The 25790-nt window shown below is 56.0% G+C and overlaps 8 protein-coding genes across 8 annotated transcripts; 3 read left to right on the forward strand and 5 right to left on the reverse strand.

Moving 5' to 3' along the window:
* Positions 1-516: 516 nt before the first annotated feature.
* NCL1 (Multisite-specific tRNA:(cytosine-C(5))-methyltransferase) lies at positions 517-3174 on the reverse strand (the record flags this gene model as incomplete). The annotated part of the gene is made up of 3 exons (XM_037320416.1): positions 517-2827; positions 2886-3100; positions 3157-3174. 3 exons carry the CDS (start codon positions 3172-3174, stop codon positions 517-519), a joined length of 2544 nt encoding a protein of 847 aa, XP_037180954.1.
* A 1110-nt stretch (positions 3175-4284) lies between these two features.
* Positions 4285-5270, forward strand: novR (Decarboxylase NovR; the record flags this gene model as incomplete). The annotated part of the gene is made up of 3 exons (XM_037320417.1): positions 4285-4524; positions 4578-4716; positions 4771-5270. 3 exons carry the CDS (start codon positions 4285-4287, stop codon positions 5268-5270), a joined length of 879 nt encoding a protein of 292 aa, XP_037180953.1.
* Positions 5271-5383: 113 nt separating this feature from the next.
* Positions 5384-7171, reverse strand: CGCA056_v005165 (GTPase MTG2; the record flags this gene model as incomplete). The annotated part of the gene is made up of 1 exon (XM_037320418.1): positions 5384-7171. The coding sequence occupies one exon, from the start codon at positions 7169-7171 to the stop codon at positions 5384-5386; it is 1788 nt and encodes a 595-aa protein (XP_037180952.1).
* Positions 7172-7368: 197 nt separating this feature from the next.
* Positions 7369-7983, reverse strand: CGCA056_v005166 (uncharacterized protein; the record flags this gene model as incomplete). Its single annotated transcript, XM_037320419.1, has 1 exon — positions 7369-7983. The coding sequence occupies one exon, from the start codon at positions 7981-7983 to the stop codon at positions 7369-7371; it is 615 nt and encodes a 204-aa protein (XP_037180951.1).
* A 2693-nt stretch (positions 7984-10676) lies between these two features.
* On the forward strand, positions 10677-11494 carry CGCA056_v005167 (uncharacterized protein; the record flags this gene model as incomplete). Its single annotated transcript, XM_037320420.1, has 2 exons — positions 10677-10804; positions 10861-11494. 2 exons carry the CDS (start codon positions 10677-10679, stop codon positions 11492-11494), a joined length of 762 nt encoding a protein of 253 aa, XP_037180950.1.
* A 1493-nt stretch (positions 11495-12987) lies between these two features.
* Positions 12988-14614, reverse strand: CGCA056_v005168 (Uncharacterized protein; the record flags this gene model as incomplete). Its single annotated transcript, XM_037320421.1, has 3 exons — positions 12988-13116; positions 13172-14329; positions 14474-14614. The coding sequence occupies 3 exons, from the start codon at positions 14612-14614 to the stop codon at positions 12988-12990; spliced, it is 1428 nt and encodes a 475-aa protein (XP_037180949.1).
* Positions 14615-15425: 811 nt separating this feature from the next.
* RPB5 (DNA-directed RNA polymerases I, II, and III subunit RPABC1) lies at positions 15426-16305 on the forward strand (the record flags this gene model as incomplete). The annotated part of the gene is made up of 3 exons (XM_037320422.1): positions 15426-15509; positions 15638-15720; positions 15780-16305. 3 exons carry the CDS (start codon positions 15426-15428, stop codon positions 16303-16305), a joined length of 693 nt encoding a protein of 230 aa, XP_037180948.1.
* Positions 16306-18268: 1963 nt separating this feature from the next.
* On the reverse strand, positions 18269-19925 carry CGCA056_v005170 (uncharacterized protein; the record flags this gene model as incomplete). The annotated part of the gene is made up of 2 exons (XM_037320423.1): positions 18269-19469; positions 19597-19925. The coding sequence occupies 2 exons, from the start codon at positions 19923-19925 to the stop codon at positions 18269-18271; spliced, it is 1530 nt and encodes a 509-aa protein (XP_037181957.1).
* Between the last annotated feature and the right edge of the window lie 5865 nt (positions 19926-25790).

Here is a 25790-nt window from a genome sequence, read left to right on the forward strand (position 1 = left end):
AATTCCTTTCCCTCATGTGAGAAAGCACGCACGATCATTCAACAACGCATGCCGGGAGATAGAAGTCTGATTCAATGCCAAAGAAATCTATTCACAGACTGTGATGTGCTACTCCAACTAATCTCTCATGTACTCATACATTTTGTCTTTCGTCTAGTACCTTTCGCAGGTTGCCGCCTTCGGAATGGGCCAGAGCCTCAGCCCGTCCCATCTCCATCCCGGGTCAGCAGCGTAGTCTGCTCGCTCCCGGCGAACTTCCCAGAGACTATTACTGATGTGACGAGCTCTTGCGGATCCCGATGGCCAGCTTTCGGGCACAGGGGTGCCAACTGGAGCTACATCAGGCTCCTCACGCTTCTCATCAGCCATCAATTGGTCCTCCTGGGCAAACACGTCTTCCCATAACTGCTCTTGGCTGTTGTTGCTCACGATTCCTCCACTGCTATTCTCGCCAAAGGTATCTTCCCAGAGCTGATCCTATTTGCTCTCTCTCCAAGCAACAGCAAACGGCGTACCCTAGTTCTCTCCGTTGGTGGTCTCGGGAGCGGCCTCTTCAGCCGCGGGCACCGAGGTGGGCTCGAAATCCATCTCTTCGGGAGTGGGTGCGTCCTCAATATCGGCATACTCCTGCTCGGCGATTGCGGCCTCCTCAGCGGCCTTGGCCTTGGCAGCCTCGTCAATCTGCTTTTGCTTCTGGAGGCTGTTGTTGATCAACGGCGTGGTGTCGTTGAAAATACGCAAGAGCATCGCTGTGCGGTCGTCCTTGGGCAGCATGAGGTTGAGGGAGTGGATGCTCTTCCACAACGGGAGCGCAATACGCTCGCTGAAGGAGGCATCGGAGCCGTCGGGCTCAACCCGCAGCACGCAGCAGCCCATGCCAATGTCCCTGATGCGCTCTCCTATTTCGCCCATGGACTGCCACTCGCCGTCGGCGATACGGGGGAACATCTCGATGAGGAGCCTGCGGAGGGTCTCCTTGTTTGTGAGGCGGACGACGCGAGACTCGCCGACATAGCCCTGGAGGATGGGCATGCCTTCGGACTGGATTCTCCAGCGGCAGACCTCGGCAGACGGGGCGTCCTGCTTCATAAACATCTTGACGCCGCCGTGGATGACCTTGATGCCGCGACCCTCGTTCTCTTTGAGGATGTCGCGCGCCAGAGCAGAGGTGTAGTAGATGGCCTTGGCAGGCTCGCCGGCGGCGTTGCGCACCATGAAGCGGTCTTCTGGGAAACGAGAAGAGATGTGGTAGAATCCCTTGATGTGCTGGATGACCTCGTGCTTGGGGTCGAGGTACTTGTAGGGCTCCTCGACCTGGCCGTGGGCGTTGCGGTTGGACTTCTGGGGCTTGTTCTGCGACGCAAGCTTGGGCTTCTTCGCGTCTTGGGACTCGCCTTCAGCCGCCTCGTCGTCGCGCGGTCGCTTCGTGCCGTTTGTGGTATCCTGCGCGGGCTCCTCAGACGCAGCCTCGGCCGTCTCCTCAGTCTTCTCTTCAACCTTCTCGTCAGTCTTCTCGATCTTCTCTTCAGTGTTCTCCTCCGTCTTGGTTTCGGTGCCGTTCTCAGCCGCGGGTGTGACGGTCGCTCCGGTCCCATTTGAATCGGACTTCTGGTCCTCGGGACGAATCTTGAGCTCCGACTTCTTCTGCAGGACCGTAATGAAGAAAGCGCCGGTGTCCTGCTGGTGACCGTAGACTCTCATGCAACGCTCAAGGGGAAGGTTAGCGCAGACGCTGTCCTCCAAGGGAGGAAACATGGTCTCGGCAAGTCTGCCGGGGGCGATGCCATCGGTGCTGTTCTTGGTGAACTCATCGACTTCCGCCTGAGAGCTCCACAGCCTGCCAGACTTGTCCATGATCTGCCATTTGCGCATACCAGGGGCTCTGATGAGACCCTTCAGCTCGTTGCTGCAGTCAACGATCTCGACCTTGTCGGGGCCACCGCAGCGATCGATGGCAGCAGCGATAACGGATTCGTTCTCGACGGGGTTCATGGAGCAGGTAGAGTAGACAACACGGCCTCCGACCTTGAGCATGGCGAGGGCACGCAGCAGGATTCTGACTTGAGTAACGTGGAGACCGAGGGCATTTCCAGGCTGCCAATCCTTCCAGAGGTTCGCGTTCTTTCTCAGGGTGCCGTCGCCAGAGCAAGGAACGTCAGCCAAGATTCTGTCAAACTTGAGGTAGACGGGCTTGTTCGGGGTCGCGGGGTCCGAACGGAGCTTGATTGCCGGGTACTGCGTGGCGTCGTGGTTAGTGACGAGCAGGTTGGGTGATGAAATGCGCTTGAGCTGGTGAACAAGGAGGTGTCCGCGCTTGTAGTCGGCGTCGTTGGCGATCAGAATACCGGTGGCACGACCGTCATCCGAAGAGTCGGCTGCGAGATCAGCCTCACGCTCCTCCTCAGTCTCGTCGCCAAGGGCAAGTCCATCCTCCTTGGCGTAGGCGCGCAGGACCTTTCGGATTCTAGCCTCCTCGCCCTGGTGAATCATCTCAAGAAGCTGGCCGGCCTTGCTGCCGGGAGCGGCGCACATGTCCAGGACAGTCATGCCAGGACGAACGTCCATCAAAAGAGGAGGGATCATGCTGACGACCTCCTGTCTGCTCGTGTTGCCGACACTCGTCTCAGAGACCAAGAACTTCTGGAATGAGGAGAAGGGAGCATATTTGCGAATGACGTTCTTCGGGGTGGTCATCCACCAGGCGAGTTCATTGGGGTACCACTCGAGAGGCTTGGGGGGCTCGACAGCGCGACCGTCGGCGTGTTCGATCTTGACGATCTCGGGCATGTAACGTTCCTGGAAGAGCTTCTTCACGGTCAAGGCGTGGCTATATGGGAGTCAGTACGAAGTCCATGATCGATCTCAATTGAGTCACTGCGACGTACCCCTTGGAGCCGCAGAAACGGAAGCTGTTGGGGAGATCTCTGCGCAGCGCATCCCAGAAGGGACCCTGCTCCTCCTCGGACAGGCCGATGATGGTGTTGTAGTAGCGCTGAAGCCTCTCGTTCTTCTTGTCGACGGCCGGGTACGACTGCCACGACTCGCTGCGAGGCTGGCGGCCGCGGTCAGCACCGCCGCCGCGTCCCTTGCCCTTCTTGCCCTACCGCGCACGTCAGCACAATCAAACCTTCATTTCGACATTAAAAAGCTACCAACCTTGAACTTGCGACCCATGATGCAGGCTCTGTTGACGTGCGTGTGTTGTTGGTCGCGCGCGCACGTGTGTTGTGGGAGATGGAGTTCAGAGGTGAGACCGCAACAGCTGTCGCGCGGTAGGAAATTTTGCCGTCACTCAAACGAGACCGACAAAAAAAAAAAAAAAAAAAAAAAAAAAGAGTTGGAGGTTCGGGCGGTATGCGCCAGCCCCTCGATTTGGTAAAGATTGGCCAATCACAAGAGGCTAGGTGGGCTATCTTATCACCCCGCATTAGACCCCTGTCCCTCAGGGTCTCCCCCGGGCTTGTATCCGCTGAAGCACCTGAAAGACAGACAGACACAATGCAGCTCCTCAAAGTCAACAGCTCCATCAGCCAGCGGGGAGTTGCTTAGAAAAAGTCCACTTCGCACTGGAGACTTCATCTCATGGTGGAAACTCTGAGGCATACAGTGTCAAGTCTCAAAGCGTGAGCCTCAGCTCGACTGATCTGGCGAACACCTATGTGGTCACTGGAGTGTGCTCTGACGGCTTTACACGAAAGCTCCTGAAACCTCTGTAGCTCCGTGTTATCCGCGACGCAGCACCAGAGCTGTCGTTCGCCTCTTACCTCCGTGTACTTATACAGCTTGCAGATGATATATATATAATCATTAGCACGCGAGCACGTCTGTGTGTTGGCTGGCGTACAGAGACGTCCGGTCTGCTAATGCCTGGAAGCTGATTGGGTCCTGCTCGCAGCATGGAGTGGGCACCGAGGCAGTCGTTGGCAAGGATAGGCCTAACATCGATCGCCCAATGCGGGGTTGTTGCCTCGGGACCTGGGGAGCTTCTGTTACTACCTGCCGCCGTAGGTGCCTTAGTTTTCGACTACCTTATGCTAATGTTTCCCCCAACAAGAGCTTGTTTTGCCATCAGAACGTGGGAAACGGCAGCCGAATGCCAGCCGAGAGGTTGAGACATCCCCGCATGCGAGGATGCGTCCGCGCCTTTCGGCTCGACAAGGGCGCGAGCTGGAGGCGACTCGGGTTACTTAAATGCCATAGCTCTCTTGACTCCATTCTCGTCTAACCTGACAAGTAATGTTGCCCCTCAACTTTGTGACTTTGTAAACTTCACAACCCAGAATCATGGCCCCCGCATCAACTGTCAACCAGATCCCACAGGTGGACGCCACCGTCGCCTCTAATGGCAAGGCCAAAACGACCGTGGACAGAGGCTCAATGAAGCTCTCTTTGAACATGAAGCCAGTAAAGTACGACGACCCGTACCAGCAACGACAGCATCTCAAGGAGCGTCTCGCTTTGGGCTTCCGCATTTTCGCCAAGAACGGGTTTGACGCCGGCGTGGCTGGCCATATCACTGTTCGCGTGAGTTTGTCGGGTTCTCGCATCGCAACCTCTCTTCTGACAAGATGTATTAGGACCCAGTCGAGCCAGGGACCTTCTGGCTGAACCCATTCGGCGTTCCGTGGCCTCTACTCAAAGCATCTGACTTGATCCGGGTAGACGGGAACGGTGAAGTCGTCGAGGGCGGCCCTGTTAGACTGCTCAACACCGCCGGTTCGCCACTTTCTCAAACCACGCTACTACGAATAACGTACTAACACTTCCCAGCATACATGATCCACCACGCCGTCCACGAAGCCAGGCCCGAAATCAACTGCGTAGCCCATTCCCACTCTCTCTACGGCCAGGCCTTCTCCACCCTCGGCCGCAACCTCGACATCATCAGCCAAGACACGTGCGCCTTCTACAACGACGTCGTCTTGTACGACAATTTTGGCGGAATCGTGCTGGGCAAGGAGGAGGGCATCCGCATTGCAAAAGCGCTGGGCGACAAGAAGTCCGCCATCTTGCAGAACCACGGCCTCATCACCTGCGGCAAGTCGGTCGAGAGCTGCGTGTATTGGTTCCTCAGCCTGGAGCGCTGCTGCCACCAGCAGCTCCTCGCCGATGCCGCCGCGGGAGGGCGCGGTCACTTGACCACCAAGATTGAGCAGGAGGATGCTGAGTTCACATACAAGTCTATCGGTACCGAGATGGCGGGATGGTTTTCTGCGAAGCCGGCCTTCGATATGATGGAGCACGAGTCTGGAGTATCGTACAAAATGTAAAAAAAAGGGTTTACAACTAATGGGTGGCTTCTTTGTCTCATATTTCAAGAATGAAATCAGTCCAGGACTGGCGTTGAGTGGTTTTGTACAAATATGGTACAAGCGTGATGCATTTACTCATCAAGTAATCCTACAGTCCAGTGAACAATCCTGTCAACTCCCTGCCCATGAATGGCGCTTACGGGAATGACGGCGCAATTTTCCGTCCAGGTTCCCTTCTCAACGCCACTTGGGTGAGGAGCGGCACCGTTGTTGATTTGCTCAAGGTACTCCTTCAGTTGCCTGAAATTCTCCTGCGTCTCGGGAAGGTCGGCCTTGGTGGCAACCACGAACCAGGGCTTGGCTGTGATGTGTAGTCCCGACTCCTCCTTGGGAGTTTCAGGGGCATCGGCAATCATCATGTTGCCTCCGTATGGACGCTGGGTGTCGCCATTGGAAGCGAGGTCCCAATCGATACGAGAGTCGACCTCACGATCTCGCTCCTCCTCCTCGCGCATCTGGGCATAGAGGCCGACCTCCCTCCACAGAGCATCGAGCGCCTTCACGGCAGGCCCAGCGGAGAGGTCGATAACGAAAGCAAGCACCGCAGCTCGCTCGACATGACGCAAGAATTCCATGCCAAGTCCACGATCCAGATGGGCACCCTCGATGAGACCCGGAATATCAGCAACAGTGAAGCGAGTTCGCTGTTCAACCCGGACTTCTTCCTCGTGGTTGCCAGTTGAAGATGCAGCAGCGGGATAGCGCTTGTAACTCTTGATGACCGGTCGGCCCTTGTAGTTGTCCAACACGACGGTGCCAATGTTTGGCTGCAAAGTGGTGAAAGCCCAGTTTCCGACCCGAGTGCGCGAATTTGTAAGAGCCCGAAGCAGTGTGCTCTTGCCGGCGTTGGGCAAACCCACGAGACCAACGTCGGCGAGCAGCTTTAGCTCGAGTTCAATTTGCATCGTGACGGCTCGCTCGCCCTTTGTTGCGAAAATTGGCCTTGGAAATTCGCGAGATACAAAGTGCGGGTTGCCGAGACCGCCAACACCTCCGGTGGCAAGCAGAATCGGCTGCGGTGATGGGCGTGACAAGTCGATTTGGATAGGGCCAGGAGGCTGGCGGTAAAGTCGTTGACGGCGAGGGGCCTTTGGCAGAGCAATAGTCTTCAGGTCGGACTTGGACAGGCCTGGATATAGAAGCCACTTGTGACGCTCGGGATCCTCTGGCTCATCATCCTCCGGCTCGGGCTTCTTGGCCTTGCGTTCTTCTTCGATCAATCTATCCTCCTCAATCTCCTCGTCGGTCATCACCAGTTCTCTGCGCGCAAGCTCCTCTTCGCGCTCTCGCTTTGCACGCTTCTCGGCCTTTCTCTTCGCTCGCAATGCGCGCTGGAGGACCGCCTCCTCAGCAACGGGGTCTTCTCTCTCCAGCTCGCGCAAAACGGTACCGACGGGTACGGTGATGATGACATCCTCGCCCCGCTGGCCGCCCTTCGCGCTGCCTTGTCCAGTCTTCCCCCGCCCTGCGCGAATAAAGCGTCTCCTCGCTAGCTTGTGTAAAGAGGTCTCGCCGTGGACGGCTTGGATGTAAATGTTGCCTCCATGGCCTCCATCGCCGCCGTTTGGGGGACCGTCGGGAAGATATGCGTCGCGCATGAATGATATACACCCATGGCCACCAGGGCCAGCATAAAGGGCCAAGCTGGCCTTGTCGGCAAAATTGGGCGAGGCATAGTCGTCGGGGGCGGGGTTGAGTCGGCTCGATGGTGGTTCTTGGGCGACGTGGGTGGAGCTATGGCGGCGGGATGCGATAGTCCTCGTAGCGAGACGGGATGCGCTGGTGGCTCGGGAGACAAAAAAGGAGGGATATAGGAACGGAAGAAACAAAGAATGACTGCCAGAGCATCTCGACGCCATTGTCCCGAGCGAGCCAGCTAGAAGCCGATCGTGAAGAATTGGTCACCTGCAGTTGGCTGTCATGAAGCTTGGGAAATTTTGGGTTGCCGCGATAGGGCGATAAGATAAGAGATCTGTTGCCTTACATAAGGTGGCAGGGGGACGACATCTACCAAAGCAACCAAATCAATTTATTCGTGTTCGGAAATATTGCTGCATCACAGCGTTACCTTAGAACCTATTTCGATGAGAGGGTCGAACACGTCAGAATAGCGAACGAATTCACCGGCAGTATCTGCGTTTCTCAGTTGCAAATCAGCGTAGGCTGTCTGTTGGACGAAGGAGCCGCGGGCCCCAACAACCTTTGAATACCGCCATCCCATGCTCATGAATCGCTGGTTTCTGGCCGCGCCCGAGTCGATCGTGTGCTCGGAATTGGGCAAAGGACCATTGTTGTAGTGCAAAAGCAAGGGAACGCCGCAAATTCTGTCAGCAAGCGTTGCGAGACGGCGGTGGAAAGTTTCGAAGTCCGTCTCTGGAAGCTCGATGACAAGAGTGTTATAGATGACGGCCAGGCCGATGCAGTCGGGAACGAGTTCAAAGGCGAAGAAGTCGATGGCTTGCTGAGGAAGAGGTGCGCGGGACTTTATCATTGAAACAATGGTCTTGTCGATGTCGACTTCGTCTCCCCAGGCGAACTCTCCAAAGATCGGCGAAAACATACCGTCGTCCTCTGACCTCCAGACTGCGATCGCGTCAGCGATGGTAGAGGGGCAGTTATCCTCAGCGGGGGGTCCTCCACGGCACACGACCTCAATGAACGGAAGAGCCATCCCAATTTCAACAGCATGATACTTGGTGTGTAGATAGTATATGAGCGCATTCGTCTGTTCCGTGGTCAAATTCGTTTGGGCTAACCGTCCGTCGGATCCTTTGTAAGATAGACTCTCGATGTCAATACTTGGCGTAGGAATGACCGCATCATTGGCGTCGTCGTTTGCCGACTTCGTTACGTGAGACTACATGATACGCAACCTTTACACCGTAAGGTAGGTTCTTACATAATGTGGCGGGGGCGGGAGCAACCGACCGCGACTGGGATCAACTGGCGAACGACGCTGTCAGGCAGCCCACGCTTGTCGAAAGCCGTCATTTCCAGGCCAGCGTACTGCCTGGTTGCCTTGAGTTGCCTGCGTTGGAATAAGACATAAGACGAAGGGATCGGACGTCTTTTCAGCCTCTTGGACGTCTCTTCCACACCTCATGAACCACTGGTGGGCTTCGTACAGCTAACGCAACTTTAGCCGAATCGAAATGCACAGAAAAAGGACGATGCAGCTTACCCATGGCCACTTGCCACAGGTTCATCGCCTCGATGCACCGTAATCCGACAACTCTATCTGTTTCGGTGGGCATGCTTCACCAGCGGGCGGCAGGCTCTGGCAGCAGTCCAGCTGAGGGAGGTACATGGTCTCAAGATGCGGTGAGCGGGGGTCTGAGGTTCTGACAAGAGGGGTTGCAGATGCATCGACCACCGGCCGTTCCGCCAAACACCGGCGGCAAAGCCATGGACGGCGGCGATGGCCATGGCCATGGCGATGTTGATGGCGAACCAAGTGGTTGGTCTTTTCTTGCTGCGCGAGCTGAAGGGGATGGCAACAGTTTTGAGGCTCAATGGCTACGGCAATCTCCTCTTCGATGGTGGGCGAACAAATGGATTGGGCCCTCTGGGTTGCATCCATCCATCGCAGCAGCAGCGAGAGTCGTGCAGTGTCCCACTGTGCAGTGGTGCACCTGGTGTGTGTGTGAGGTGGAAATCCAGCCAGCCACCCCACCGCACCGCACCCCGTCCTGCCGGCCGTGTCGGCGTCTCGAAGGACCCAGGTCGGGCGGGTCTCACTGTCTGCCCCTCTCCGCTTTCTTTCCTCTTCGGTGGCTCCCGTTGGACAGAAGACGGCCAGCGGAAAGCAGGCTGGTGCTTGTCGCTCGCTTCTCGCCCAACCTCCCCTCCCCGCTTCACAGCAAACGCCCCGCGGCTTCTCTGCTTGAGGACGAGGTGTCTCCCAGTGGACAGTGGAGGTTGTCTTGCCTTGCTGCAGGACAGTAGGTCACAGGCGTCGGGTACATGCTACCTTACCTGACCTTACCTACAGACACAGTCTGGTCTACTGCGGCAGCAATTGGTTGTTGACCGCCTTGAAGCCCAAACCCAAACCAAAGGCGGAAACGGAGACGGCACCGGAGCCAGACTGGAGAAAAGCTGAAGCTGGGAGCCGAAAACTGAACGAGGGGCGAACAACGCACACATAATCGTCCCCATCCACTTCTCTCATTGCTCAGATCCAAACAGCTTGCTGCACCGCAACTCGCAACTCTTCAGAGTCTGTCTGGCTGCGGGTTTTTACCATTTCCTCGCCATCTATCGTCTCCCACCTCACCTCCCACAGACCGTATCGTATCTGCCAGCCCATTCTTCCCCCCTCCCATCCCACGAACCACGCAAGACGCACGCAGAGCCCGCCGCTTCGTTAGTGTCCGCCCAAGCAGCATCAGCATCAGCATCAGCATCAGCATCAGCACCAGCACCGGCACCAGCGCCGACACCAGCTCATCCCATTGGGACGCCGTTGGGCAAACGACGTCTGCTGCTTGCCACCCCTCCCATTGGGCCACTCTGCCCCCAGACTTGCATATTGCAACACGCTCGCATTCGAGCCACGACACTCTCTGCAGTCAAAAACCCCTTCCCATTCGATCTTCTCTTCATCTGCCTGCGCCCTCGTGGATCGAACTATCTTCTCCCCACGTCTCCTCCGCATCGTCTGTTTTTGTCTCGTCTCCCCTTCTCACTAGGAGCCGCCTGTGTCGTGCTTCCCGACTGCACTGCACCGCTCCGCACCGCACCGCAACGCACCGCTCCGGCAACGAGTACGACCACTTCTTGTTTGTTCCCTGCCTCGGTCCTCTCCATCCTATCCCCCGACCTTGGATCCCTTCTGCACTGCTCACTGCTACTGCTGCCACTATTGCTGCTTGCTGTCTGTCGTCTTGTTTCATGCTTCGAAGCTGCATGATACATCGCACCAACCGACAGTACCAACTCGCTTTATTCGTCCTAGTATTGTTTATTCCCAATTCCTTCCTTACCGCTGCCGACACGTCGGGTCCTTCATCTGTCACCATCCTCCCCTCTTAATAATAAGTCAGGTCAGTTCATCACCGCCTTCCTCTCTTCCTCCCATACTCCCTCTCTACTCCAACGCCCCATTGCAACCCCAACCCAGCATTTCTTTTCTCAAGAGACCCATGGTACGGGTCTCGAGGAAGAATGTCCATTGTACTATTAGTGGATGAACCATCTTGATCTCTTTGTACACTATCCTTACTCGGAACCTTGCCCCATCCGTCGACTATAGACCGTCGGCGTCCCAAAAGGGAACCCTCAGCTAAGATGTATACCAGAGAGAGAGATCATCACAGGCCGCGGACACCACGCACGCCTCGTCAGCGCAAAACCACAGTCAGGATGGACCCCGACTGCGCCATTTGCCATGCTCCTGCCACTCTGGCGTGCGATTGTGAGGCCAAGGGTCTTGATGTTGCCATTAAGCAGGCCGAGCATCGCATGATGAACACGATATACAACGAGATTCGGTAAGTATAAGGGGGAGCAATGCCGCAATTCCTCCAATCGCTGACTTGATCGCCAGTACTTGGGTTCGTGCCCATGCCCAAGACTACATCTTGGAGTATTTCCGCCTGCTCACTGAGCGCCGAAAGGCTGCTCACACCGCCAACCTCGAACGCATCACCGCCCAAGCCTACCACTACTACCACACCCAACCTCACCCCAACGAGATTGCCGAGGCACAAGCGAGCCTGAAGCGCGGTATCGACGAGGACTGGCAGTCCAGCGTTCAACGATATCCCGAGGTTTTGGAATACTTTTACAGTCTGGTAGACCTGACGCTCCCTCCCGATGACGATCCCACCGTCAAGGACCCTCCGTTGAGCGCCCTCAGCGGCTCTCGGAAGACCAGCCGGCGGATTCAGGTTGGTGGACGAGACATTCCGGCCATTGCAGGTGTCAGCTCGCACGAAAAGGACCCATTCGCACGAAGAACGCCGCCGCCATTCGAGCACCCACGAGGAATGGGCAGGAGAACACCGGCCCCAAGAGACCCTAGGGAAAACAGGAGATCCATGCCGCCCGCAGGCCCTCCTCCAGGAGGACCGCCCGGCCCCCCGGCACCTTTCGGCTCCAGAGGAATGCCTGGAATGGCAGGAATGGCGCCGCCGCCCGGTCCCGGCGCTTACTACGGCTACGGTGGCCAACCATACTAAAGGATTCACGCGCTGGATATTCCCCCGGAAGCAAAAAGGTCTTGCTTGTAATGATGTTTCATGAGATCCACGAACTGCATAAGCCTTCCCCCCCCCCCCTTTCCCGCGGCCTCGCCAGACTATTGCATTGCAGAAACGGTGCGGCACCACTCAGGGATGCCCCACCGCGGCGTTGTTGATACGTTTCTAGAGAGAGACAGAAATCGTGTTTCCGTTTCACCAGCTTTGTGTACTTGATTTTTCATGTTTCCTCTCCTATGTCATTTTCGGTAGGTTGGCGTCGGTGTACGGGCAACGGAAAGAGGGGAAACTTCCATTCATGGCTGGCATTCACGACGGCGCAGGCCGGATACCTCTTGTTTTTCTTCCACATTTACCATACTTTTGCGCTAGTATTCTATGACAGATGAAAACAGCCTCTCAGATATGCGGCGAGCTAGAGCAATCTACAAACATTTAAAAAGAAGTCTCACGGGGACGGTTGACCGTCTTCGTTCTCGACTTGTCTCTGAGCACTTACTTTCCTTCGGGTGAATCTGGGACATGACACACATCGTTGTATTGCCGTCGTGAACATGCGACTTCGTCACGTCCGCGAATCAAACAGACGTCATATGATCACACAACACATCTACACAACACGCGAGCAACCGAGGTTACCTAGACAGGACGCGAGTCAAATGAAGCGCAGAGACCGAAAGCTGTACCCGAAGAGAACGAAGGTCAGCTGTGAAGAGCATGTCACTCCACACACAGGTCAGCAGCATGTCAACGACAGCGGGGATTCTTTGCTTTTCTTCCCTTCCTCAAGGGTCATGTCCGACATGACGCACAAGCACACCTGCCCGACGCGAGCCCAAGAGGACGGACCAATGCCGGCAATTCGGCGTCGTGATAGGGTCGGCACAGAGCGCGGACTGCAGCCGTTGGTTTCGTCATGCATGCCAGACATGACAGCCTGGGTGGCAGGGGAGAGCTTCTTTTGTTTTACTTGCATTGCTGGCGTTGGTGGACGCGGGCTTTCAGACATGGTCGTGATTGGGACAGTTCGTGGGCAGTACAAGGTTTATCTCTGACCACTGATATTTGCTCTGGTGGGTTAATCTTGGGCAGCTAGGATACTCACGGTCCATCACATGACGGTATAAGAATGCCCCATCGTGTACAGGTTGAAAATAGCTTTTCTCTTTTCCTCTCATTTTGCCCTGGAACAGGGGGAGCTGCTAAGTACAAGAAAGCCCTCAAGGTCGGCGAGCAAGTGGGCTGGAAAGACGCAGAAAATCGCCACAGTTATAAAAAAAATGTTTGCGTCCCCGAGATCCGACTTTTTATGCAAGGGTAGGAGTTTTGGGTGTGTGTGTGTGTGTGTGTGTGTGTTCGTTTATCTTTATAGGTTTGGGCTATACGGGACCCTTGGGCTGACCGAATAGTCATGGGTGAGAGGAGTTTCTCAGTTCAGGCTCAGGCGGCGGTTTGGAGGGCGGTGATGGAAATCATGCCTTCTCCTCGACGGAGGTCTCCTTGAGGTCCTTGGTAACCTCCTCGACGCCGTCGCCGTTGCTGATGCCGTTGGCCTCATCGGCCTCGAGCTTCTCAAGCTGCTTCTTGGCCTTCTCAATGTTCTACAAAGCATGTTAGTGACATGAAGCCTGGTACGCATCATCCTTTGGGACTCACTCTTTGAGTCTGGGCCTCCTGGTCAGACTTCCAGTTGTCCAGCTTGGCCTTGACCTTTTCGACAACAGCAGGGACATCGGACTGGCTCATGGGAGGGTCGATGTTGAGGAAAGCGCAGTCCTCAACGACGGAGGGCGGGCAGTTGAACTTGCCGGCATCGGAGGCGGCGGCACCACCCTTCTTGCCCTTCTTACCCTTCTTCGCGGCGGGGAGGTAGTCCTCGTCACGGTCCTTCTTAGAGACGACCTTCATGCCCTTGATACCAGAGTCGTCGACGGTACGGCTAGCCTGAGCGCTGAGGCCGCTGTCGGCCAGCAGAGGAGCCTTCTCGGTCTTGTGGGAGGGATCGAGGAACTGGAGCAGGCTGTTGGCGCGGCGGATCTCCTCGAGGTATGCGGGGTCGCTGGCCTCGGCAAGGAACTTCTCGGCGTCGGCCTTCTTGCGGTCCTTGATGTACTTGTCGTGCTCGGCCTTTCTCCTCTCGCGAGCCTTCTCACGAGCCTCGCGCTCGTAGGCCTGGGCAGCCTTACGACCCTGGTAGAACTCGTCCTTGAGGGTCTTGACGACCTGGTACTTCTCGTTCTGGACGGCGTGGAGCTTGGTACGCTCGTCGCGGAGAGAAGAGAGGTTCTTGTAGGCCTCGTCGCCCTCGGCCTTGATGGCATCGAGCTCGGCCTGGATCTTGTTGTACTGCTCGCTCATGGCCTTGGCCTCCGGGTCGTCCATGGAGTCCTTGATCTCCTTGATCTTGGCCTTGAGGTCGTCAATCTGCTTCTGGGAGTCGTCAAACTGGGAGAAGTTCTTCCTGAGCTTGCGCAGGGAAGAGATCTCGGCAAGAGCCTTCTTCTCGTCGACGATCTTCATGGAACCAGAGTTGACCTGCGACTCGAGCTTCTCGATCTGGCGGTCGACCTCCTCAACGCTCTTAAAATTGACCTTGGACTTGGCGTTCTTCTGCTCGTTAATGCGAGAGCGCATCTGCTCATCGAGGCGCTTGATCTGGTCAAGCTTGCCGGTGCGGGCATTCTTGCCGGCGCCCTGCTTCTGGCGGATCTCGTTGAGCTGGGAGATGAGCTCCTGGCGACGCTTCTGGGTAGGAGAGGGCTGGTCCTTGTTCTTGTTCGGGGTAGCGAGGTCGATCTTGGCCTTGATGGCTTTCTGCGATTGAGAGGCTTGTGAGTAATCGCGACTTTAGACGGCATGTTTGCTTTTATGATATTGCCGTAAATTGGCTGCGCTACAATGCTGCGGCAAGGAAGAAGAGCTGCAGCAATTCGTCAACTGCAGGTTGTGTTTACATACCAGCTTGTCCTCAGCCTCCTTGAGCTCCTTCTCAGCAACGTTCAGCTTCTTCTTGAACTCGGCCTCATCAGGCATGGCCGGTCTGGTCTTCTGCTCGGCCTTCTCGGCCGCGGCAGCGGGTGCCTGCTTAGTGTCCGCCATTGTCGAAGATGTATAAGATGCCTGCCGTCCTGGGAAAAGGGACGATCAATTGGCAAAGGCCGGTGAATGCGCTCAGCTCTGGTCGTAAGGAGAGAGGTGTGGAAGAGGAGGAGGGGAATCGGGATGGGCGAGGGAGAAATAATGGGCCGCGCAAAGGTGAACTTTTGCGTGGTACCTTTGCAACGGGACCCTCAAATTTTGTTGAAATTCACCCATTTGGGTTCCGTGGCAGGTACTTTCCCTGCTAAGGCCACCTGCTTTCCGTGGACTCGACTGTGGGGTTTCTAGGCCACGTTGGCACGTGCGCCTTTACACCCTTCAGTGTTCTCAGTGCTTCGCTGGTGTCCATTCACAATGGACCCTGGAATGATCGGTGCAGGAAGCAAGAGGGCCCGTGGCTGGTGGTGGCTCGTGCACCTGCCAGCAGCCACCGGTCGGTCTGGGGTGTCTGTCAATCACCCTTGGATGGATGCGAGCTGTCTGGGTACGTACTTACTAGTACAGTTGTTCCGTCTAATGCTGTCTCGGATTATCTTCACCCTTCAACGACGGTATTTTTCCAGAAAAGCCCGGCTTCAGAGTGGGTGTTTTTTGGGCGCTCGGGCCCCACTTAGATTTTTCGCTGCAAGGCTGAAGTCGAACGCCAGAACTTTTTGGCTTTGCGACCGACGCCAGTCCTTTTTTCCAACCTCGACGTCGACCCTTCGCGATACCCAATCCCGTACCCCGACCGCCATCCACCATCTCGAATCTCAACACCATTCTTGGCCGCAAATATTCGATTCTAGCGGAGTAGTCGAACGCTGCCACAATGTCGGAGCAGAAGGATGTGAACAAGGAGGTCACCAGGTTGTGGCGAGCCTGGAGGACGGCACACGAGATGGCCGCGGATCGCGTACGACTACCCTCAATCGACTGCATGGGAGGTGGGAAAGCCGATGCTCTTTGAGCTTCAGGCATTCTCTCCGAAGCAGATGATTACTTCGCGTGCGTTACGACGGTGAAGCTGACGAAAGAGTGCAGGGTTACGAGCTGGCCGAGGAGGAACTCACAATCTCTCTTGACCGCTTCAAGATGGAGTACACCAGCGGTGACGGAAGCGTAAAGTGAGCGCGTCTCTTGTTTCCTTGCGCGCTTTCATCTTTGCTAACGCGTTACTGTGCAGCCGTGGCAAGCTCCAGTTCTCCGCCAACCCCTCTGCCGACATGATCCGCAAGTTCACCCCTCCGCCGACGTCCCAGAACCCCAACCCGACACCCGAGTGCGGCACCCTCTGGGTCGAGTTCCTTGCCGATACGACGTTTGGTATCAAGGAGATCAAGAAGTTCATCCACCACCTTATCAGCAACAAGTACTCGTCCGGCATCATGGTCACCCACGTGCCCCTGTCCCCCGCCGCGCGCAAGATGCTGGTCACCATAGAGTCGTTCGCCAAGGTCGAGTGCTTCCTGGAGGAGGACCTGCTGGTCAACATCACCAAGCACGAGCTCGTCCCCAGGCACATCCTGCTGAGCCGCGAGGAGAAGATTGCGCTGCTCAAGCGCTACCGCCTCAAGGAGACCCAGCTGCCCCGCATCTTGCAAAAGGACCCCGTCGCCAAGTACCTCGGTCTGAAGCGCGGCCAGGTCGTCAAGATCATCCGTAACTCCGAGACGGCCGGTCGCTATGCCAGTTACCGTTTGTGTGTATGAGCGGGCTGGTCAGTCAGCGTCGCGTCTACACACATAATTACGCCGCGTTACTGGCCGTGGCAGTTTGGAAAGCAGGGGAGGAGAGACAAGAAAGACCAGACGGAAAAGTGAGAGGCTTTCCGGAGGCGGGACGTGGCTCCTTACATGGGAGAATATCGCCCAGGGCCCGGGGAGGAGGAGCTTACTATATGCATCACTCGAGTTCGGCGTTGAGGGAACGGCTACGGTCTGCTGTTTTGTGTATGATCAAACCAAAAAAGAGGGCTTTCAACTAGAAGGACAATTATCAAACATATTATTTATCACGTCTTTTGGCTGCCCTCAAAGGCGAACTTGGTAAATGATCAGCACATGTCCACTAACCAGAGAGTATCGGCAAACGTGCTTGTCTTGTTTGCCCTGTATTTGATAGGCCAACAAACTCTTCAAACGTTTGCTTCGTCAGCGAGACCGTTTCCAGTCAACTCCCGTGGCGAACACGCAAGCCTCACCTGGGCCAACTTGATTTCGTGAGATGGTCGAACCTAGGCATCAGAGGAGATTATTCGCCGCGGAACTGCGCCTTGCAACAATTTGCATCCCTCAGAAGCGTGCCCAATCCCTTTTAACCTGATTCTAGTCGCATATAGCAGGAGTTTATGCAATGAATACCCACAAGTCTGTCAACGCAACGTGTAAAGCCACGCCTTCATTCGATCCGGGGGGGAACACCGGACGAACGCTGATATAATACATCCCAACCAAAAGCCAAGACAAGACAAGACAAGACAAACCCCCTTTTTAACTTAACCAACTGCCTTAATCTCACACAGGGGAAAAAGGCCATCACCACAAATGCCTTTCTGCACCAAGTCCCACGTTTCCGACGCGCCCGTTGACCAACAGGATACATCCCAAAAGACATTTCACACACACACACGTAGGCCCCGCTGTGCGAGAGAACCCCAACCCATGCGTCAATGCCAGAGAGCCCCTTTCCTCCCAAGCCTAACAGGGAGGAATGCTGCGACTTTGAAAGAAAGCAGCAGAAGATGAAGCATTCTGGCTCCACATACCTAACCTACAGGCTACCCGGCCCTCTCGACCGGATTTCGGCTGTCGGCTGAGGCAAAGATGGAACGGGGGCGGGCGAGACAACAGGGGAGATCGGGAAGCGGAAGCGGATAGATGAATGAGTGAGAGTGAGTCAGGGACCGACCGACCGAGAGATATCTATCCTCCGAGAGGAACTAGCCTCGAAAAACCGAGACCACGCGAAAAAGGAACCGGCACCGCAGGGCGACGGGGAAATAATAAAAAAAGTTAGACAGGAAGCAAGGTAAACTTTCAGGGGGCGCAGAGTCAGTCGTTGAAATTGGGTAGGGGATAGGCCAGAAGAAAGCAACGGTTGGTAGGCATGGCAAACGCAGGGACCAGGCTGGTTGCAGGATTAGCACGAGGTAAAACGGCATACATGGTTGCGGCGCGCGAGAGCGGAGTGTGCGAGACGAAAAAGCAGCACAGTGTTTGTTCGTCAACTGCGTCGTGATTATATTATATCTCTTGTTGATGTTGTAATAGTGAACAGGCTTTGCAGGACAAACATAATGGCGATTGTGCCGGGGTATATGTTAACGATAAATAACAGCAAGGAGAGCCGGCAGCTTTTGGCAATCGTCAAAAGAGGCAAAAACATGGCTCCTGTCTCGGTTGTCCTGGGTTTCCTCCTACTCCGAATATCCCGTCGTGATGATCATCTTTCCCAGAAAACAAAACGTGACGCGTCCAGCCCCTTCATGGTCCGAAATCAAACGCCACAGCAAGGTTCTAGAGACCTCTGTAACTCCAAGTGTGAAAATTCCAAAATTCCGTCAAGTCGTCATTGTACATGGGCATATGCTGCCTTGGCTGTAGTGATGCAGTGCAATTCGTCGCGATTAAGGTGGTGTGGTGAAACATGAATCGTCCGTAGTCGTGTCAAAAGCTACTTCAGTAAGCCGCCGGGGTCAATCAGCGTTGGCTCGCCGGGGCGTGGGTTATACGATGGGTGATCATCGTGAAGTGATTGCGGTATGGGTTGGAGTTCGGTGCCGCTCCTCGTCTTCTGCCTCGATTGCTTGGTATTGTTCGGCCCTAGGAGACCTCCGAGGTCTTGCAGAAGCGCTGTCGAGCCACGTCGCATACCAGTCGACGGGGCAGGGAGCGTGGGTGATGGTACTCCATGTCCCGGGGACGACTTTGGATCGATAGTTGAGACGAGACTGTCCCGACGATAGGTCGGCACGCCGAACTGGTCCTCAGACAGAAGCCCTCCCACATCAAAAAACGAAACTCTTCGCGGGGTGGTGGTTGAGTTACTTCGAGACGACGAGAGTTGGTCATGCGGCAATAGCGAGGCATCGCTGCGCTCGGCGTTACTGCGGCTGCGTTGAGGGAATTGCCAGTTCCGCAAGTCCTCGCCAAATGGCCTTGCGACGGGTGCAGGGGTGTACCGCGGGCTCTCCGGATCATACTCTTCGTCCGGCAGCTCTCTCAAATCAGGATCCACTCCAAGGCCAACGTCTCGCACCAAGTCTTCATCGCTGCCCCAATGCCGGTGAATGGTTGGCCGTCGCGAATCGGAGTTCCGATCCATCGAGTCAGCCGCAACTGAGCCGTACTTAAATTTCTGTTTCTTGATGCCTCGATCGCGTACGAACGAGCCTAGCACCAGGGCGTTCGCTGCTGTGGTCGCAAATAAGAGTTCCACGGATGCGAATACCGATCGTAGTTGTTGTTGTCCGTGCTCCCTGATGACGTGGGGGACCCGATAGATGGTGACGCCGATAACTGCCAAGCTGAGGGAGAAAAGCAGCGTAAGTTGGACCTTTCTCTTCAGACCCATCTGACTCCGCAAAATGATCGGGATAGGGAAAAAGACGAGCAGTGCATCGGTGAGGATGTTGCACGTCGCCATGGTGATGAGATGGGCGAATCCTTGGCGACACTGCCCGCCGGGGTCGGGAGTGACCTGCCAGTAGTGGTGGAAGGGCCTGCATTCTGCCAGGTCGCTGATGACGATGGCGATGAAGGTTGCGACCAGAGTACATCTGATGAAAACCAGAGTCTGTTCGTAAGAACGTGCCCAAGTGACGCCAGTGAGGCGCTTGAAGAACTCTAAAATAGTGTTCTTCAAAATCCACAATCTGCACAGACAAAGCGTTAGCAAGCCATCCTACCGTCTGAACGGTTCAAAAGTTGGTTCTCATCCAAGCGTTGCTGACTGGCAGAAAACGTGGCTGAAGACGTGCGGGCGGTTGGGAAATGACATACGTCGCTGCGTAAAAGATGCGGCTGGCGAGCACGAGACCACTCGCAATCTGCCTTCTGTGCTCATCTTCCGGGGACAAACCGTCAAACTGCGAGTTGTTGGTTCCGTAGAGTAGGACAAAATGCACGCAGACCATCCGGAGCCAAAGTGGGATGAGGGCGAGGGCAGCGACCTTGTCCTCTTGGAACAGCCTCTCGGTCCGAATGAAGCGGCCAGCAACCCGCAGCAAGATGATCATGGTGCAAAATGACGTTATCCACCAACAAACCAGTAACGACGGCTTGTCCTCGGAAAACTTGCGAAAGGGTGGCGGATCGGTGTAAAGAGCCATCGTGGACTCGTGCAATCCACGCTCGTCGACCTCCGCAGAGGGCACGACGAGCGGGGAGGAAGCTATGAGGTTGGAATTCGAGAGGCGGCGGCTCAAAGGGCGCAATCAGCTTTGTCGACTACTGGGCGAGGTAGTTGTCACAAGGGTATAGGTGGGCGACGATATTGCGGTAATGCGATTCGACGGTTGGCGGAACAGCGACGAGGTGCCGTCAAGGTGGGATGTGTATGTGTGCGCCTTGCAGTGACAGGTACGTCTGATGCATGAACTTTGCGGTTGTGAAGGGACGAACAGTGCAACATCAGTCAAATCGGACCCGGGCGCAAGTGAGGGCGTCGAGGGGACCAGGCGGAGAGCCGTCGAGACGGCGAGGGGTCTGGACGCTACCGGATGCTTGGGATTCTGTCAGAAAGACGGCCGACAAGTTCGTGGGTAGAGGTCGAAGTTGGTAAGGGAACATGGAGCGCGGTCTAGATAATGCGGAGGAGTGGGTGGAAGTAATACTTCAGCTGCACGCAGCAGACGACGCAGATAGAGGCAGTTCTCTGGTGAGGATACCGCCGCTATGCTAGCGGTCCAGGTGAGATGGGATAGGCTGGGCTGGGATGGCCAAGTTGGGGGGGCAGTCAAGGATACCCAGTGATGGTCCCTTTGCGCGCTAGGAATGATGGGGGGATTCGGGCCCTTGGGACTCGAGAGTGAGAGAGAGTCGAGGGGTGTGGGATAGAGTGACAGGGGACCAGGGAGGGTGTACGGTGATGGATTGATGGTGTGCATCAGCAGCTTTTCTTGGCTGGCCAATCCTGATCCTGTCGGTACGGGACTGGACTGGAGGTGCAGAGCAGAGCAGAGCAGAGCAGAGCAGAGCAGAGCAGAGGTTGGATGATGGGGTGGGCAGGCCAGACTGGCCGCGGACTCGATTCGACCAGTCCTGAGGGACGCGTTGGACATTTCGCAGTCGGCAGGGCCACGGCGAGCCAGTTATCAAATCAAAGAACAGTAACCAGCGAGAATGCACCCGATCAGCTTGCTGAGCCCTCAATTCCCTTGCCAGACACAGACAGCGGTCAAGTCACAGCCATCGCCGGACTGCCAACGTTGGCTGGGGGCGACGCTACTGTCCCAAGTGCCGCTGATTCGCCTGTCTGGAGGGGGTTTTGAGCTGGCTGGGAAGCTAATACCGCTAGTATGCCGAATAGCTTGCTTTGAACTGTTCTTCCCGCGGCAACGTCTCAGTTCGTTCGGTAACCCGACACAATGGTAAGAGGAGAATTCCGTGGCTCGACCTCAGCTCGTTGTCGACCTGGACCCCCCATCCACACGTGTAAGTGATTCACGTCGCGAGCCATGCGTGTCTGTCGTCTTGTGCCTGGCTGCAGTCCGGAGCATTGCGGCCTGGACTAAAAGTCGAGACCGATGGAAAGGAAACGTCCATACTGTCTGTATGGACCTCTCTGTACGGCGATGGATCCTCATGGTATCGGTCCGCCGGTCCTGGTGATGCTGCTACTGCTGCTGCGGCAGCTCTCCTGCATACGCTAATAAGCTCACAGCACCTCCACAATGCTTCCCAGCAGTCGCATTTGTGAGGATCCGAAACCTGCAAAGGGTTGCCTCTTCGCCAACGTGCTGATCAACTACCGACAAACAGGCAGTCGCGCCGAGCATTATTCCTCTCTTCGAATCTCGGCCGTGCCAGCGTCTTGTCTGGCTTGCTCAATGCCAGAAGCAGAACACGCGAAGTAAGCCTCGTCACGCTGGTGTCTTCGTCTTTTGTGGCTTGGCCAATCCGTCACGTCCTCCTTCATGTTCCACCAGCGTCTTCAATCACAACAAGCGGCATGTATCAGTTGTTCCAAGACTGTTGATGACCCTGGAGGCGTTGTTGTACGCATTGGCATTCGCTGCGTTATCGTGCGTGCGCCGGCTCAAATGACCAACGAGAGGGCATCCCCACTTGTCTTGTCTTGCCTGCCTGCGCAGCCGCCTCAGTGTTCCTTTCTCAGTTGTCCTCGGGTGCGCCTCTCTCCACCTAGATAAGGCGACGGCCGACGAGAGGCCAGCCTTCTTCGCAGGATTGGTGGACCAAGCCGTTGAACGGCTGTTGGAGACACGCCCCCCTTGCTCCCTACCAAAGGACGGACGGAAAAGTGGTGGCTTTGGTGTTGGTTCATCGAATCAGCGACCAGCCTGCTTCTCTACCTCTATGAAATTTTTTGGTGTGCAAGTTGGGGTACCACAGCACAGCGCGCACGCGCGGAGACGATGCGGAGACGATTTGGCCCTTGCCCTTTTCTTTACCGGAGCAACATGGTGGCCAGGGATTGCCAATTGGAAGCTGGCGAACTCCAAGAGGGTTGTTGGAGGTGGCAGTGGGTGCCCTGCCCTCGGTTTGCTGCGTACATAGTGTAGTAGCTTACCAGGTAGTGCGGCCCTGCCTTCTGATTGAAGATTGTCGGCAAGGTCCAGCGCATTGGTAAGGTTTGTCAGGTGTGGGCGGACTTGTTGGTTTTCGGATCTCTTTGTGTGTGGCAGACTGGCGTATCCATGCTTCTCATCACTGCCTTGATGCAGTCGCGGCCGCCATGGTCTGATGATGCTGCACGGCTGAGGGTAGAGACTCCTGGGGAACAGCGACAGAGATAACCGCGGTTGGCTCTATTGGACTCTACTCCAACGGCCGAGTCTGGGCTTATGGGCCGATATAGTGGTGGCGATGGGTGGGTGCTGCCTGGCGCGGTGCTCTGCCGCAATGCGTATCTGGTTCTGGTACTCTATACAACTGCGAGGGCACAGCAGAGGGGAATGAGGCGGCCGTGGGCTGGGCCGGCCGACTCGAGCATGTGTAATTGTGTAGTGTCGACTCGCGCATGTCGGCGGCAGGTGTCCCAAAATGGAGAGATGCATCAACTCGTGTGCCCCCGTATTTTCCAGTACCTGATGAAGGGTCGCATCTCTGGGCTAAGACAGCACTAGCGCTGGCAGGCTTAGCGTCAGGTAGGTTGCGACCGCATGGTAATATGGCCGCGCACCGAAAAGAACAGGGCAAGGCAAATGGCAGAGCGATAGCGGCGCCGAGACTACAAGGAGGGCGGGACGAAGGGCAATCGAGACGGTGTCAATCAAACAACGCAGGCAAGATACGATGCGAGTCTCGACAGTGATTATGGCCGAGAGGGATGGCGGACGAGTCGCCAAGTTGCCGAGCTGGCCAAGGGCCCCGGAAGGGAAAGCCACGGCCGCTGGCACAGTCAGGTGGTGAGCTGGTTCGGAAGGCCAAGAAGGTACTGCGTATGGGAGAGCGTCAATTGTTGATGACGCGGGTTTTGGTGAAAGCTGCAGGGGAGAAATGAAGGCAACGGTGCTTCAGGTGACTGGAGGCACGGATGGGAGACGCCGCATGGAGAGACATAGACATGCTGCCATGTCTATCCCCATGGTCGCACAAGACATTGCTGGCTGGATCAGATTGTCCCCGAGATACCTGAATACAGGATGGGGTCCAACCAAGTGTTAGTGTCCAAGGAATTTAGAAAGACCATCGTTGGATTTGGGTTTCGATGGTAGGCCAGAAAGGGCAGGGTTCAAAGACAACGATGAAGGGAGGATAAGGTGGCGGTGGGGGGGATTTGGAGATCGGAGAAGAGGAGTCGAGAAATCGGAACTGGAGAATGGAGAATGGAGTCGAGTCCACTGTGGGAGTCACGGTGGACTGTAATGTGGTGCAGTCACAGGTGCAGGAGAGGAGAGCTGAGTGCACCTCAGTGCGGTGCGGGCTGACTGACGCGTGGGGGAGCGGAGGAGGAGAAGCTGTTCGTTCGGTGCCCGCCATGGGTCACGGTGTGTGTGTGTGTGTGTGTGTGAGTGGAGAGGGGACATTGACCATTGGAGACCTATCGAAAAAGAGATGATGATCAGTAAAAATACGTGTGATATTCCCCCAACAAAGGTCGGCCGGTGGAAGGAGACCTTGCATTTTTGCCGGTTCCTATCTCTGCCCGGTCAGCCTGATGCATGCCTAGGTACCTAGGTAGGTAGGTAGGTAGGGTTATCATTATCACGGGCGACAGCGAGGTCAGCTTCAGGTGGCAGGCAGGAACCGCGACCATGACACTGCCCCCACTCCGAGGCAGGTACGGCGAACAGGCGGATAAGAGGCACCTAGTGGAGGTAGGTAGGTAGATACCAGCTTGCCTACCACCTTAGGTCGAGCCTCAGGTTATCACCAGGTTCCCAGTTTCAAAGGTGAGGGAGGTGCTCGCTCATCAATGATCACATCACGCCCGAGAACCACCACCCGCGCCGTCGACAGTTGCACCCAGTGCAACAGCACCCCAGCGGCCAAAGTACCTCGCTGCTGTGGGTGTGACAGCACCAACCCACCACCGCATCTTTGTTCACCTCGTTATCCTGCGAGGTTTGCTGAGACGATGATGGTGCTGTCGTCTGTCCGTCATCCGTCATCCGTCATCCTTCATGAGGTAGGCGCCGTGCTGCCCTGACGACCTGACCTGCTCTACCCTACCTACCCTGTTTCCTTGCATGTGTTACCCACTCGTCGATGGATAAACGCAGGAAACGGAGCTGGATATCTCGTCATTTTGTTGGTCAGGGCGGAGCAAGCGACGGGTGATGGAGACACCAATGGAGACGGGGTAAGGTAAGGTAAGGTAAGGTAAGAGCACCACGACGACAAACGACCACAACCACACGCTTGGGCGGATCGGGGAGCATGGACCACCGCTTAGGTCCCCGTCGACGGCTTCCCACTGGTCCGACTCACTCCGGTTTCCTGTCTCTGGGAAACACCCGTGGACACCTTCCCGCATCATCTCTGTTACTGTCACTGCAAGAGCTGAAGTGCACCTGCACCGTGTGGCCCAAACCAACCTACCTTACCTAGGTGCCTACCTATCCACTTGAGGCATTCTCACGGCTCGGATCCGGCCCCGCCCGCAGTTTCCCGTTCACTGGCACTCGAGTGCTTCATTCCTTCCTTCCCTCCCATGAGGCGAGGGAGGTCAACTGTGTTCACGTCAGGTCTGCAACTCCAGACTGTCAACGCCACCAGTGCTGCATCCACGCCGCAAGTCTCACCTATTCTTACATACCTTACCTGACTTCCCTTCGCTTGTCTTGCTTTTGCAGCGACAGCACATCTTGCCTTGCCGTAAGGCAGAACCGACGCGAGACACGGCACGCACGATACCGTACCGCCGCCTCCCACTCACTCAGAAGCCAAACCACCCATCACGACACCATCATCCGAGACCGACCTTTTGCAAAATCCCACCGCAGCATTCACCATCGAAAATCCTCCGCCCAGAATACCCCTCTGTCCCGTCAGCTCTTACAAAAGCTGCTGCCCATGCACCTCCCGGGGACTTGTGCCGCACCCTCCCGCCACCTCCATCTGGCCCAGCCATTCCCAATCCAGACTTTACCGATTGGCACCCCTTCCCCCCCCTACTCAAACTGTGGCATGTCAGTCAACGGATTCCGAGGCCCATTCAACCCCAGAGTTACGGCCAACAGTTATTCGCACTTTACTGTCTCGCTTGTCATACGGATATAGGGAAGCAGGCTGACTAGCCATTCGACAGGCAAGAACATTACTACTGGCGCTTCACTTCAACTTCTCTAAGCCATCTGCATCGTCTAGTCGATCAAGCCAAATCAAATTGCCCGACACACTTGATTCCGGCATATACATCGCTTGGCTGAGTACACCGCTGCTCACGCGACACCGCTCTAAATCTCGACCGGTGCCAGCCCTCGGATGCGCCTGCAAATGTGTCTCCACACAACCTAGAGAGATCGTTATCAAATCATGCCGCCAGGCTGCCGACTGTCCCTGGCCCAACA

This window comes from Colletotrichum aenigma (assembly GCF_013390185.1).
Source record: "Colletotrichum aenigma strain Cg56 chromosome Unknown KSG_Cg56_contig03, whole genome shotgun sequence".
Lineage (NCBI taxonomy): Eukaryota > Fungi > Ascomycota > Sordariomycetes > Glomerellales > Glomerellaceae > Colletotrichum > Colletotrichum aenigma.